The 15388-nt window shown below is 34.7% G+C and overlaps 1 protein-coding gene across 2 annotated transcripts in view; it reads right to left on the minus strand.

The window, feature by feature from the left end:
• Gsk3b (glycogen synthase kinase 3 beta) overlaps nt 1-15388 on the minus strand; it is a 164051-nt gene that overhangs the window by 96443 nt on the left and 52220 nt on the right. For both annotated transcript variants that reach the window (XM_046458003.2, XM_046458002.2), the window contains exon 2: nt 3381-3574. In XM_046458003.2, coding sequence (XP_046313959.1) covers nt 3381-3574 — 194 coding nt within the window. The remainder of the gene's footprint in view (nt 1-3380; nt 3575-15388) is intronic.

A 15388-nucleotide genomic window follows, 5' to 3' on the forward strand; every position in this document is an offset into this window, starting at 1 on the left:
GACCTTAGATGATAGAAAGATCTCTCATGCTCTTGGATAGGCAGAACTAATATTCTCAGAATGGCCATATTACCCAAAGTAATATGGAATGAAAGTAAAAATCAATAGCAATCCCCATCAAAATACCAATTACATGCCTCATAGAACTAGGAAAAATAGGGTCCTAAATACATTTGGAAGAATAAAAGACTTGGAATAGCATATGCAGAAAGTATCCATCAAAAATATTTAAAGGAGCACAAGAAAGATCAGTAGAGGAGAGAATGGAGGAGGAGAGGGAAAGACAAAGTTAATAGGGATTGAAATCAAATTCCTTGCATGTATGATTTTTGTCAAAATGAATCCAACCACTATGTATAACTAGAATGCTTTCATAAAAGACAAGAATTGAATTCTAATAAAGCACACATATACATTTTTTGATATGAGGAAAAAAATCCAATAGCTAAAGAATAAGGTAACCATTAGAGGACAAGATAAAGCCAATATCTATCTTTATTTATGGAGAGGTAGGGAGGTGTGGTTTAATATTATCAAAGAAACAGGAATGCTGTGTGGGAATCTGATGCTCTGATACAGAATAGTTTAATGCTGTGTGTGAGAGAGAAGGGGGAAGAAATTTAATTCAGTGATAAAATGTAGTAAGGCTCTGGAATCAGACTATATGGAAACACTGTCATGAAAACATGAATTTAGGTTTCTTTTTTTAATATATATATATTTTTTAGAAGTAGTTGGACACAATACCTTTATTTTATTTATTTATTTTTATGTGGTGCTGAGGATTGAACTCAGAGCCTCACACGTGCTAGACGAGCGCTGTACCGCTGAGCCACAATCCCCGCTGTGTATTTAGGTTTCTTTACCCAAATAATAACAGTACAAACTCACAGTACTAATGATAAGTTTTAAGTAAAACTACTTATGGAAAACAAAAAATATATAATAAAAATTTGCAGGTATTTACTACCATCATTAATACTATTCCAAAAAAATAATCTGAATGTGTGGGAATCCAGGAGACAAACCTAATAAATATGGAAACACTGTCATGAAAACATGGAAGTTCTTCATTTGTGGAGGATAAGAGCTAAAAGAATTTACAATAACAAGATCCACTTGGCTGGATAGAATTATCTGGAAAATTTTATAGAATAATAATCTGACCTGTGTCTTTATATATGCACAGCTTTTAGATAGGAGAATGAGAATGACAGTAATGAAGGTGCCATGGTTTGGTGAAGTATGGTGGGAGGCACTTGTGGTTCCAGCTACTCAGAAGGCTGAAGAAGGAGAATCTGCAAAGAGAACCTGGGCAACAAAGTGAGACCCTAAAAAAGAAAGAAAAACAATGGAAAGGAAGCAGGGAGGAAGAAAGAGTAGTGAAGGAAGAAGGGAGGGAGGGAAAGGAAGAGGGAATAGAGAAAGGAAAAGGGAAAGAAAGGAGGGAGAGAAAAAAAGTAAAAGAAAAGAAAGGAAGCTGCCATCATTTGATCATGGTTTAACTGTAAACCCCTGGATTCATGTGCTGGGAGCTCAGTCTTCAGTATGATGGTGTTGGGAGGAGTAGGGGAGAAGTAAGGCATAGTGGGAATTAATTAGGTTCACCCTTTGAAAGGAACTGATTAAATTCTGTGGGATCCTGGCTAGTTCTAGTTAGAGGGTTTTTATAAAAGAAAAGATCTAACCCCCGAGTTGCTCTCTGGCTTCCTATGTCACCATGTGACCTCTCTTTATTATACATACTCTGGAAATGATGTCATCTAGCACTAAGTGATGCAGCCAAGGGGACCTTCACCAAAGCCACCACCATGCTGTTCAGATTTTTTCAATCTCCATAATGGTGAACTAAATAAATCTATTTCTGTCTTAGTTCCTCAATCTCAGGGCTTTTATTTAGCAGTGGAAAACAAACTAATACAGAAGCTGAATGAAACCTGAGAAGCCAGAAAGACCAACACATTTCAGGATAGTGATATCAAAGTATGGAAATCTGAGTATCATAAGGAAAGGCAAGACTATGTTTTGTCTTCTGAGTGTACAAATGAAATAGGTAAGTTTTATTTTTTAGACTGTTAAGAACCAATGAAGGAGGCATAACATGACCAAGCAGAATATCAGGAGTATTCTAGTTTTGGTATGTAGAAAGATTAGAAGGGAAAATACCAGAATAGAATCTTACTAGTCATTAAGACAAATAATGAAAGACTGACTAGAATAGTACTGATGGAGAAAAAAAAGAAGAAGAAGAAATATATTGACAAGAGAATGGGAACGGGGGTAGGAAAATTGACCAAGTCTGACAATGACTGGGTATTAGTAGGAAAGTAAATGACAGGTGAGTGATGAAACCATTAGAAGGAAAGAGCAAATCCAAAGGTCTGGAAACCAAGATGAAGGCTTTCTACTAGGTCATAAAAGCTGTCAGTCAGAGTTAGATTGCCAATTTGAAATAATAGTAAAACATTCTAACAGCCAGTTAGCAACAGAGACTAGTGCTTGGGAGAAGTGAGAACTGGAAACAAAAAAACTTTAGAATTATCAAAAAGCAAAACAAAACTCATTAGAATGTTCTAGACATTCCAGAACAAATAGACACTAGACTGTACTATTTCAGAACAGTGGTCACTTCTTATTTATTTTTATGACCCTTAATGATTAGCACAGTTCTGAATACATGGGAAGCTCTTAGTAAAATATTGCAAAGTGGGAAGAACAGAGAAAAGAAAACAGGCTGCACAGCTCATTAATGGCAGAATCTTATTTGGAGCTCAGGTCTCCTGATCCTTTCCACTATACCACAACACAGAAATGACTTACAAGCTTCCATGCACAGGATTTGATTTAAGAAACAAAAATAAAGGACAAGAACTGAACTTTGGGGATTTCTGGTTTATAGGGTCAGAAGGAAAAAGAAACGAAAAGACAGCAAAGACAGACAAGAGTTATTGGGGAAATGTAATGGTGTTTCACCATAGATTAAAGGATATTTTTCCTTTAATATAAGGAAAGGAATGCACAGTCAGCTGTATCAAATGCACATATGCCACAGCCAGTGTTTCTCTGATGCTTTAAACCAATGAAGCACAATGCAGGGAAAGGTCACTTTTTTGAAGTTCAAAGTGACCTTTGAACTAAGCAATTTCCCTTTCACAGGATTTTCTATATATAATGTTCTTCATAGCAGTGGTTACAAAAGTATTAATCTTCAATAAAGTTTATTTCTATTAAAATACATAACTAGAAATAAGTTACTATATTCGTTGAGTTGAACAAAAATTAACAGAACAAATGAAATTTGAAGCAAAAGGTGCATCTAACCAATAATCATATAATGTATTAAGACAGCAACAAAGTATATGAAATATCAGAGGTATTACCTTAAATCTCTTGTCCTGCAATACTTTTTTGATGGCAACCAGTTCTCCTGAATCACAAAGTTTGGCTTGATATACCACACCAAATGACCCATTTCCGATCACTTTAGTGTCTGTATAGCTGACTTCTTGTGGCCTGTCTGGACCCTGCCCGGGAGTTGCCACCACTGTGGTCACCTTGCTGCCATCCTTGTCTCCTAAAGGAAGAAAGGGATTTTAAAAAAAATGAGAACTGTACAGAATTATACTGAAAAAACTGCCCAAATACACAAAGTAAACTATATTCTTTACTACAAATTATTTTTAAATGTTCACCTTAGTTTATCACATTAAATTTTTTTTTTCAATTATAAGCAATATTTTTCATTCAGTCACTCTATAGACCAGGCTCCATGCTAAGTTTATACACATGACATCTTTTACTGAAAACAAAAATTATGAAGTAGATATACTTCATATATCTAAGTAATGGAAAGAATGTTAAAGATGCCCAGGGTCAAATAGCAAATGGTAGGCTCACAGGGGTCTCCTTATTTTACTTGAAAATATGTGCAACTGAAAGTGCCTACACTATATTCAGACTACTCTCCCTTTAGGAAGGTAAGGTTTTCAATTTTTGTTTCTCTGTATTTGTTGTTTTAAAAATTAATATAATACTTCTCAGAATATGGTCAGATGGGAAAAAGAATGTTAACTGGGTGCTAATGGATATAAAGCCTAAAAGCAAAATCAAACAGGTTCTAAACTGAGCCCCATTTATAACCGTTCACTGGCTCTAGCTCTGTTTACTATCTTCTTACCTTGTTTGCCTTCCTTCATACCTAGCAGTAATCCAAAGGCTCTCTTCATGTTTAAGAGCCACCTCCTACTTGACTAGGTATAGTTCATATCATCTTGTTCTCTGAATTCTTCAACTGTTCTGAACTGTACTACAGTACCTAGCATTTAAAGAGCTTTAAGTTGTTCATTTCGTGATTTCAGAATACATACCAGTTCTAGTTCTAGGGACTAGAATTATCTTAAAATAGCAATATGTCTCATGCTTCTTCTCTCTTCTCTGTAAAATCTAAACTCAGTTCTCAGTACAATATAAATCCTTTAGACCTAGTGACTGAACTGCATTTTTTTTCTGTCACTCTTCCATTATATCAATTTTATTTTCAAAATGATAACTGAATAATGTACACTAACCTAATGAAAGAAAAAGTAATAGAATACTTATAAAGCACTTTCCCTACCAAAACCAAATTACTGGTTAAATGAAGATACAAAATGTTGTGGCACACTATAATCAGTATTGATATCTATTTAAATTTGAGGAAGTGTTTATCTAAACAAAAGCAATTAATGGGGCTGGGGATGTGGCTCAAGCGGTAGTGCGCTCGCCTGGCATGCATGCGGCCCGGGTTCGATCCTCAGCACCACATACAAACAAAGATGTTGTGTCCGCCGAGAACTAAAATAAATAAATATTAAAAAAAAAAAAAAAACAATTAAGCAATGTGAGATCAATTTTTTCTTGCTTAAAGATGCTTCATTTCAGACACAAAAGCAATGCGTGAAAGTAATGAGTGACTTCTACATTAGATAACCAAGTGATTTATAGGTAGTTTATATTATAACATGGTCAGCTGTCTTGGGCATTTTTGTCTTTAGTTCCTAAGTAAAACACCCCAAAAGGTATGATTTAATTAGCACAAATCTAATACCACTTGTGGAAGTGACTCAAATCTTGTCAGCACCACTTTTATTTACAACACTATTACATGTGTTTTGAATGCATACAAATCACGGTGCAAGTACAAACATAGCAGTTCTCAAAGTTTTCAAATTCTCCCTTCAAGTCTGAATCCTAGAAACCTTTGCTAAAAACCTAGTTTAATCTAACTGAGCTCTAAATTATCATTTTCTATCCCCCCAAACTTTCCTTTATTCATCTTAATTACAACTTTGCAGGTTAGCTATAAATCCTACTAAAAGTCATTTTCTTCCTCATTTAAAAAATAAACCTTTCTCTTCCTGTACTTTTAGATTTCTGAAGACAAACTCAGTCTTTTGATCTTGAATACAAAATGAAGACATCCAGAAAGATTAGATCCAAAAATTTTAAAATCCAAAATATTAAGTACATTTTTGGGGGCGGGGGGGTGGGCAGGGATTGAATCCAGGGGCATTCAACCACTGAGTCACATCCTCAGCCCTATTTTTATTTGTATTGTATTTCACTGAGTTGCTCAGCACCTAGCATGTGCTGAAGCTGGCTTTTGAACTCATGACCCTCCTGTCTCAGCCTCCTGAGCTGCTGAGATTATAGGCATGCACCACCATGCAGGCTTAAATACATTCTTAAATTCCAATTGTCCCAAAGAAGGAAAAAAGCAGCAATGATTTCATACAATCTGACACTTCCCTATTTCATCCAAGTTAAATGCACAGCACCAAAAAAGAGTTGACAACTTTGAAGTAATATCTCACAAGTCTAACAAAACAAACCATTATCTTAATTAAGGTAAAAGATTTTAAGACTAGCCACTATACTCCACAATTTTAATGGAAAAGAAAAACTGTCCACAATACAACAAAAAATTATGCTTTTCTTCTCTATGATGATATTTCAGTAAAGAAGACAGGAACCACAGCTTTGTATTTGCTCCAGTAAGAAAACTGATACAATATAAGCATTTGTAATGGCTTTTCCCACTTGAGCCTTCCTATTGTACTTATAAAAACACCTTTACATATCAGAGTTTGAGAACAGCCATAAAAGATAAACATCACAACCCTGGAATTTAATATCTCTTCATTCCAACTTTTACTAAGCCCGGGAAGGTATATCCAATCATCATGATTTCAAACACCAAAAAGTACAAATAAAATAATTCTTCTAAAATATTAAAAGTAGACTGGAAAAATAAAATGTTTTACCTACACTGAACTCAAAGAGGTTATTCAGGCTTCTTAATTTTACATTTATTTATTTGGGGGGATATATCTGAGATTGAACCCAGGAGCATTTAATCACTGAGCCACATCCCCAGCCCATTTTTTAAATATTTTATTTAGAAATAGGGTCTCACTGATTTCTAAGTGCCTCGCTAAATTGCTGAGGTTGGCTTTGAACTCACCATCTCCTGCGTCAGCTATCCAAATTTCTGGGATTACAGATGTGCACCACCACAACCAGAAGGCTTCTTAACTTTAAACTGAGCCCTGATGTTGACAAGAACCAGTCCTTTCATTCTCTTATACATCTAGATAGTTAGTACTTACTATCTTAGTAGGAATTAAAATATTTACTGGGTTTTCTCTCAAATGATTAGAGAAAACTATAGAGAACACTTATAGGATATACCTTACTAATATTAAGTGTCTCGCAGTACTAATGGTAAGGTTTTAGTAAAACTACTTTAGTAAAACAACAAATCTATATAATGATTTGTAAATATTAACTACTATCATTAACTACTATTCAAAAAAAACCTGAATGTGTGGGTATCCAGGAGACGAGCATAATGAATATAGAGACAATGCCATAAAAACATGGAATTACTTAGTTTGTGGACAATAAGAGCTAAAAGAATTCAGAATAACAGGATATACTTGGCTGGACATAATTATCTGGAAAATTTTATAGAATAATAACCCTACCTGTATCCTTAATACATGCACATCATTTACATAGGAGAATGAGAATGATAGTAATGAAGCTGCTCTAATTAAGGGAGGGTAGTTAAAAAAAAAAAAATGGCCTTCAAAAATGCCACTGTCTTTCAGATACAATAGCAGAGCAGTGAGTTGGCTCCAGGCCCTCTGGTCAGAGGACTCCTGGGATACTCAATTACAATTAGAATCCCTGCTTCTGATATAAATTTCCTGTTTGAATTCTAACACAGAATTATAGCCTCTGCTTTTCATCAAAATAGAGAATCTTAAAGATATAAACCACAATGGAACTCCTCATGAACAATGGAAAGATGGTGTGCAATAAAACAACCTTTTAAAGGACAGAATATCTGGAATACAAGTTTTACAAAAGCCTTAGCAAGTTTAAGCTTATTCCAAAATGATCTGTGCAGCCTAGTTACCAATCTCTTAAACATAGGATTGTACCTGTGAAATATCTCCTGTTTTTTTTTAAGTCTTTTGAAGTCACTCTTCAGATCAATCCACCTTATAATAAACAAATGTAAACATTGTGACATGGATCACAAACATGTGGAGTGAACATCCAAAAATCAAAAGGCCATTTCAAGGATATGTGAGTATTTAGAATGGGGTCTAGCACTGACATTCTAAATTTTATATAAATGATAAACCTCAAAGTTGAATGTAACCTTGCTCTTTTAACAAAACTCTTAATCTGGTGTTTCTTTTCTTACAGAGGCTATCTCTCAAGATTCAGAGCTGAGAAAAAGCAACAACTGCAGCACGCTAACCAAAAGACATTCAGGGAATATTAATAAGCCATACTACTGAAACAAATTGAGCAAAGTCATGACGTGGCCCAAGATCTACTCCAGTGACTGTGTTATAGGGATCTGAGTCTGCAACGACAACCTCTATAAAATCTTCCTTTACCTCAAAAATCTCTTGTGCACAAAACACAGAGTTAAAAGGAAAAAAAAAAAAATATATATATATATATATATATATATATGGAAAAACTTAACCAAGAAGGTGAAAGGCCTACAGTGAAAACTGTAGAACACTGAAGAAAGAAATAGAAGAAGACCTCCCATGCTGTTGGGCATGCAGAATTAGTATTATCAAACACAATTTGTAAGTTCAATGCAATCCCCATCAAAATACTAATGATATTTCTTACATAACTAGAAAAACCAGTCCTAAAATTCACATGGAAAAATAAAAGAGCCAAAACAATACTGAGCAATAAGAGAGCTGATGGCAACACAACACCTGATCTCAAATTATGCTACAGAGCTAGAGTAACAAAACTAGCATAAAAACAGATATTAAGATCAAAAGAAAAGAGTAAGTTACAGAGACAAAATCCATATAGATATAGTCACCTGATTTGACAAAGGTACCAAAAATTAATATTGGAGAACAGATAGCATTTTTAACAAATGGTACAGGAAAAACTGGATTTCCATATGTAGAAGAATGAAATTAGATTCCTCTTTCACCTTGCACAAAATCAACTCAAAAGTGGACAAAAGACTTAGGAATTAGGGTAGAAACATTGCCACTGCTAGAAGAAAACATAGGGCCAACACTATATCATATAAGTGCAGGCACTGACTTACTTAATAAGACTCCTACAGCTCAAGAAATAAAACAATGAATCAATAAGAATGAATCAAAAAACTTCTTCTGTACAGCAAAGGTATGAGAGCACAGAGAGGAAGCCTGCAGAATGGAAGAAAATTTTTGCCAGATACTCTTCCAGCAGGAGATTGATACCCAGAATATATATAAAAAAATCTTCAAAAATTTAACACCAAAAAAACCCCCACCAACTAACCCAATCAATAAATGAGCAAAAGAAAGAACTAAAAAGACATTTTTCAAAAGAAAAATATGTAAATGGCAAAAAGTATATAAATAAGTGTTCAACATCCTTAGCAATCAGGGAAATGAAAGTCAAAACTACACTGAGATTTTATTTCACACCAGTTGTAATACCAATTACCTAGACTACATACAACAAAAAACACTAGCAAAGATGTGGAAAAACAGGTGCGCTCATGCATTGTCGCTGGAACTGCAAATTAGTACAGCCATGTTGGAATACAATTTGGAGATTCCTCAAAAGACTAGGAATGGACCCGCACCATATGACACAGCTATCCACTCCTTGGTATTTATCCAAAAGAACTAAAATCAGCTTATCCTAGTATATACCAAGGTTTATAGCAGCACAATTGCTAATAGTCAAGTAGATGAATGGATAAGAAAAAGTGTTTTATATTCACAATGAAGTTTTACTCAGTTATAAAGAAGAATAATATTAAATCATTTGCTGACTAATGGATAGAAATGGAGAATATTATGCTATGTGAAAAAAGCCAGATTCACAGAGTCAAGGTTGAATTTTTCACTCATTATATGGAAACAAATTATGTTGCATGCATTCATGAATGTCAAAATAAACTACACAATTATGTAAAACCATAATGTACTAATAAAAACACAAATTTAAAACAAGTTTTTCAGAAGAAGAAACACTGGACACTGTTAATTTTTTTACGTTTTAAAAATCAAAGTTCAAACTCTTTATCCTAAGCAAATGGTTAAAGAACTTCTATTAAAACAAGATGTTCCCCCCAAAATAGAAAACTGCTAGAAACTTAAAATGGAACTGAGGCTCACAGAATCAGAATTAGACAATTCTAAAATGAACTTATTTTAGTTATAAAATAACTATTTTATAGAATCTCCAATCTTGCTTGTGTACCTTGGAGCAAATGAAATGATAAAGAAACGAAATACCAACCAAGCAGGTAAATCAATTCAATCAATCCTAACAACAACATGATAAAAATTTCAAGGCAACTTCTATGTATCCTTTATGTGATTACTGGGGAAAATAAAAAAAAATTTACTAAATTTCCTTTGGGGGTTAAGAACAGTAAAGAAAAGGAGGGGCAGGGAAAACAAAATGAACAGATATCACACTGAGGCTAGCTTTTGGAGATGCTTATTTCCCTGTTGGATTGCAAGTTCAAAGCCAGTCTCAGCAATGGCAAGGCACTAAGCAACTCAGTGAGACCCTGTCTCTAAATAAAAAACAAAATAGAGCTGGAGATGTGGCTCAGTGGCTAAGTGCCCGAGTTCAATCCCTAGTACCAAAAAGAAAAAAGGAATTTACATTAAAATCTTTAAGTCCTAAGTATGCTTATCTACTTAACAAACTTTGCAAATTACAGGATGACAGAAGGGAGAGAGCATAAAATTAAACATTTTTTAGAAGAAGTTTATATTGATTATCCAAAAACGAGTAAATGGTAAGTATTTAGACTAAACAAACAAGTAATTACTTTTAAAAACTACAATGACTCTAATGCAGTCAATGATCTCACTCCAAGGCAGCATCAATTTTGAGTAGCTACAAATCCAGAAGACAGACAGAAAATAGCTCTCACAAAGCTGCTTTATCTCACTCTAGTCCTTAATAAATTTAACATCGGAATCAATGTTCCACATATTTTCTACTGGACTAGGTCCGGTTTTGGTCCATCACATTTCCTCTTGATCATGAATACTGACTTATGACAACCCAAATCCCCCCAGTGTAACAGCTCAGTCAATTCTCTACTTTTCCCTGAAATATGCACCTGATATCCATACCCTTTAATCCAACCCACTATTCCCTTAGCATGACATACAAATTATATACTTTCATACATGTTTTAAAGTGGGAATTAGCAAGCTAAAACTGCTGTTAAATTTCAAACAGTGGTGGGAAAGGAATGAAAACAGGATTTGTTTTTTCCCAAAAGAGTACTGCTTACTCCAAGTTGGTCCTGTGTGCTTTAACAATTACAAGTGAACAACTAATGTCTAATCCATGAAGGCAACAATCATGTTCATCACACATTTACTGGTGTGTCCCAATTTTATGCCTAGGCACATAGCAAGATGTAAAATAACTGTTCATCTGTTAAGTGAACAAATTTATACAGGCTTCCATTACACCTTAGAAAGTATTTAAGATCTAAAAGTCACTGTAATAAGAACCTTTAAAATGACATAGGACCCTGTGAACACCATTTCAAAAGGATTAAGTCAGGAGATAATGCAAAGACAAAGTTTACCTATTTGTCAATTTTCCTTAAGAACAATCCTGATCACCACAAACAAAATATTTATAAAGCACTTTATCATTTAGATAAAGTGCTTTATAAATATGTTACCTCATTTTATCCATACAAGAGAACTATGAGGGAGGAAAAAGCAATATAAAACCAAGGAAGAGAAAACTGATGCTCAAAAATTAAGTAAAACTGCTCAAGGTCACATTATAATAGTAAAAACTAAACTTGGGTCATCTAATTCTCCAGTTTAGAACATCTTCCAAAGCCTATAAAAATGGAAAAAAAAAAATGAAGACATTTATATTCCAAAATAAATCCAAAAAAAACCTACCTCAGTTCAAAAGAACCACACATTTTGAGTAAGAGTCCTCACACCTTTTAATATAAACTATAAGAATACCTTTTAAAATAAAAGGGTACATTTCTCCTGAGAGAAGATACATGGAGAGAAGATACATGGAAGACAAATGAACTAAAATAAGTAAAACGAGAATCAGAATTTCCCTAAGGAAAAATCAAATCAGGAAACTAAATCAAATCAGGGAACTGACAGCAAACTTTTTAGCAACTTGAACAGACCCATCAAAACACAAAGTAATAATCCATGGCTTCACAGCAGCTGCTACTTTTTATAGGAATAAAGGAAACATTTCCTGTCCTTTGTTTGGGCGGGTAGAGGAAGGCAGACAGGTAGCTAGTTTATTCTAAATATGAAACATAATGGGGATTGAAAAAGCAGGGAGGCATAATATCATTATATCACACAGTAGTTTTAGGCATGTCTTATTTCTTTAGCTAAAGAATATTAAATTTGATAAATTCAAAAAGTCTATCTGAAGACAGATACAGTGGGGCACAGCTGTAATCCCAGTGATTTGGGAGCAGGAGGATCACAAGTTCAAATTCAGCCTGGCCACCTTAGTGAGACCCTCAACAACCTAGTATCAAAATAAAAAATAAAAAAGACCCTATATCAAAATAAAAAATAAAAAGGACTGGGGATATAACTCAGTAGCAAAGCATCCTTAGATTCAATCCCCTCTCAAATAAAATAAATTATATTATTTGCTTAATAAGAATAATAATTTATTAGAGAAAAATAAACCATATACACATAAAGCTATTTAAATATTTTTGGTGTTTGCTGTCCAACATCATCAAAGATCAACTCTGAAACAAACAAAAAAAATAGCATTTTTACTATTTAATTGTTACAATGGAGATAGAAAACCTCCTAACAGCTCTACAAGGATCTCTTCAAGTTAACTACGGAAAACAAAACAACCATGTAATAATTAAGAGTTCTGTCATTAATTCTATTTCTCCAAGGGAAACCATACGTTTTCAAACAGTGACTATTTTTTAGTTTACAACTAACTATAAGTAATGATGCTGTGTTTACAGTTTATATAACAAGGAATATGCCCAAGAGAAAAATATATTAAACAATATTGTCCCGTGTGATTATAATTATTTGGAATCAAATTCACATTGGCTTTTGCATTTTTCCCTATCTTACTCCCTCTGAAAACTGACTTAACAACCCCCAGCCCTCACCCCACAAAAACATACTTTAAACAACCTAGCAATGGCATCTAAATAGGGCAAATACAGGTCCACCTTTCTAGTAAGGAAGAATATTTTCAGAACTGAGTGAATTCACAAAGCAAAGCCACTTAGCCTTTTTTCCCACAAAGCTCTACTAGAAGAAACACTAAGTGACTGAGAGAAAGGGTGACACTGGGGACTGAAATGGAGTAAATTCAATTCCTTGCATGTATGATTTTGTCAAAATGAACCAAACTATTATGAATAACTACAATGCACTAATAAAAGCATAAAAAATAAACCTTAAAAAAAAAAAAACACTAAGTGAGCTCTACTAAAGAAAGGCCATTGAGATGACGCATTCCTACACCTACAGTGGGTCTACAATAAGGACTTGGTTCCACTGCCACTGTCTAAAAGAGTATGCCTGATCCTCTTGTGGGTCATGGAAGAACACAGTAGGAACTCCACAACAGAGCAGAGCATCTCCCATTGCTTATTCATTACTTGCAATGTCAGAACCAAAGAAGAACGTAGGAAATCATTTTTTCTTCAAAACAGAACTTTCATCCTTGGGAAACACCTACATCCCTAACTTTGCCCTTTCCAGATTGTCTCTTTCATCTCCAATTAGATATTTCAAATGAAACTGAAATTAATGAGAAGTGAACAGCTTCTAATTAAGCAGACTATTTCTAAAATAGAAAATTAACATTTTACCATACTATATTTAGAAAACAATGATCATGAGTAAAAACAAAACATGTAACATGTTTGAATTTTGAAACAAAATCATCTAGGCTAAGAAAGTAAAATGAATTAGTATCACTATTCTTTAAAAGAGAACTATTTTTTACTGAGAATTTCCTATGATACTCTTTGATAAGGTAAAAGGTAGGCCATGAAAATGCCATAGGTAGCTACTGACAAGGGGTGTATATAATAAAGAAAAGATCCTGGAAATATCTTCTATCCTAAATGTTTTTTTACCCCAAAAGCGTCTTCTATTCATCATCTTTTGAGGGAACGCGGGGGGGGGGGGGGGGGGGGGGGGGGGGATCGGGAATTGAACTCAGGGCACCTGGCCACTGAGCCACATTATTTGTATTTTAGAGACAGGATCTCACTGAGTTGCTTAGCACCTCAAAGACTGGCTTTGAACTTGCAATCCTCTTGCCTCAGCTTCCAGAACCACTGAGACCTTCATCACCTTCCAGGTTAGTACACTCAGTTGAGGTAAGAAATAGTATCTCAAAATAGTGGAAGGAACACCTGGGTTTGGGGAAAGGATTGCACTGGACAGTAACTCTCTTCACCTTACTATTCACCCACAGGTTCCAGAAGAATTCACTGATAGCATTATATTAAAACAAACAACATGGAAAAGCTGCCCAATGAACCATGAGAAAATTTTAAAAAACTGACACAAACATACTACAGGAAAAAATATGCAAAGGCCAGATCAGAAACTTTAACTGGAAGAAAATCTAACAGCAGTAAAGGGTTCCTTCTAAGAGCTAGGTTCAACAGAAAAACTTAAGCACATGAAATAAATAAAACGAGAGTCCAAATATAAGGTAATAAAACAGATAAAAAAGGGAATTTTTTCTGGTCCCTGTATTAGTTTCCCATGGTTGTAGTAACAAACTGCCACAAACTGAATGACTTAAAACAACAAAAATTAAACTCTATCAATCTTGGAGAAATCCAGAACCAAGATATCAATAGGCTGCACTCCTGTGGAAGCTCAAGCAGAGAATCCATTCCTTGCCTCTTTTAACTTCTGGTAGTATTTCTTATGTCCCTTGTGACTTTATCTTTCCAATTTCTAGCTCTGTGATTAAATCTTTCCTCTTTATGTCTCCTCTCTTTTGTATCTCTAAAAGCATACCTGTCACTGGATGTAATCTAGGATAATCTAGGATTATCTTGATTTCAAGATTCCTAATTTAACTGCAATCTAAAAAAAAAAAATCACTTTCGAAATAAGGTTGATATTCATAAGTTGCAGGGCTGAATGTCTGAGTCCCCCTTAAAATTCACAGGTTAAGGGCTAGGGATATAGCTCAGAGATAAAAATCACATGCCTAGCATGAGTCAGGCCCTGGGTTCAATCTCCACCATTACCCAAAAAAAAGAAAAAGAAAAAAAAAAGGTTGAAGCCCTAAACCCCAATGGAATTAATGCCCTTGTAAGAATAAATATCAGAGCTTCTTCTCCCCATCATGTGAGCCAACACTAAGCAGTGACCAACCTGAAGCCAAGGCCTCCCTCCACCAAGGCTTGAATCCACTGGCATGTAGGTCTTAGAATTTCCAGCCTTCAGAACTGCTGGAAATACATGTCTGTTGTTTAAAAGCCACCCAGTCCACTGCATTGTGTTATAGGAGCCTGAACTGATCATGACAGGTATCTTCTGAAGGGCCATTTTTCACCCTACCACAGTTCTCAATTCTTGGCTGGACAAATCAATCAAGCGGGGGTTAAGAATCAGGGCAGGGAGCCCCAGGTGCTAATCAGCTTGACAATCACAGGGATAGTAAATAACCAATACTCTACAGTGTTTTGGGCTGCTAAACTATGACATTCAGTAGGTTAGGTGTATTAAATGCGTTTGTGATAAACTTTCTTAGTTTAAATATAGTATATCAGCAAGTAATCTCATTGTAAGCTGAGATACAACTA

Source organism: Marmota monax, unplaced genomic scaffold, assembly GCF_021218885.2.
Source record: "Marmota monax isolate L192 unplaced genomic scaffold, Marmota_monax_Labrador192_F-V1.1 WCK01_AAM20220418_F8-fsc00052, whole genome shotgun sequence".
Lineage (NCBI taxonomy): Eukaryota > Metazoa > Chordata > Mammalia > Rodentia > Sciuridae > Marmota > Marmota monax.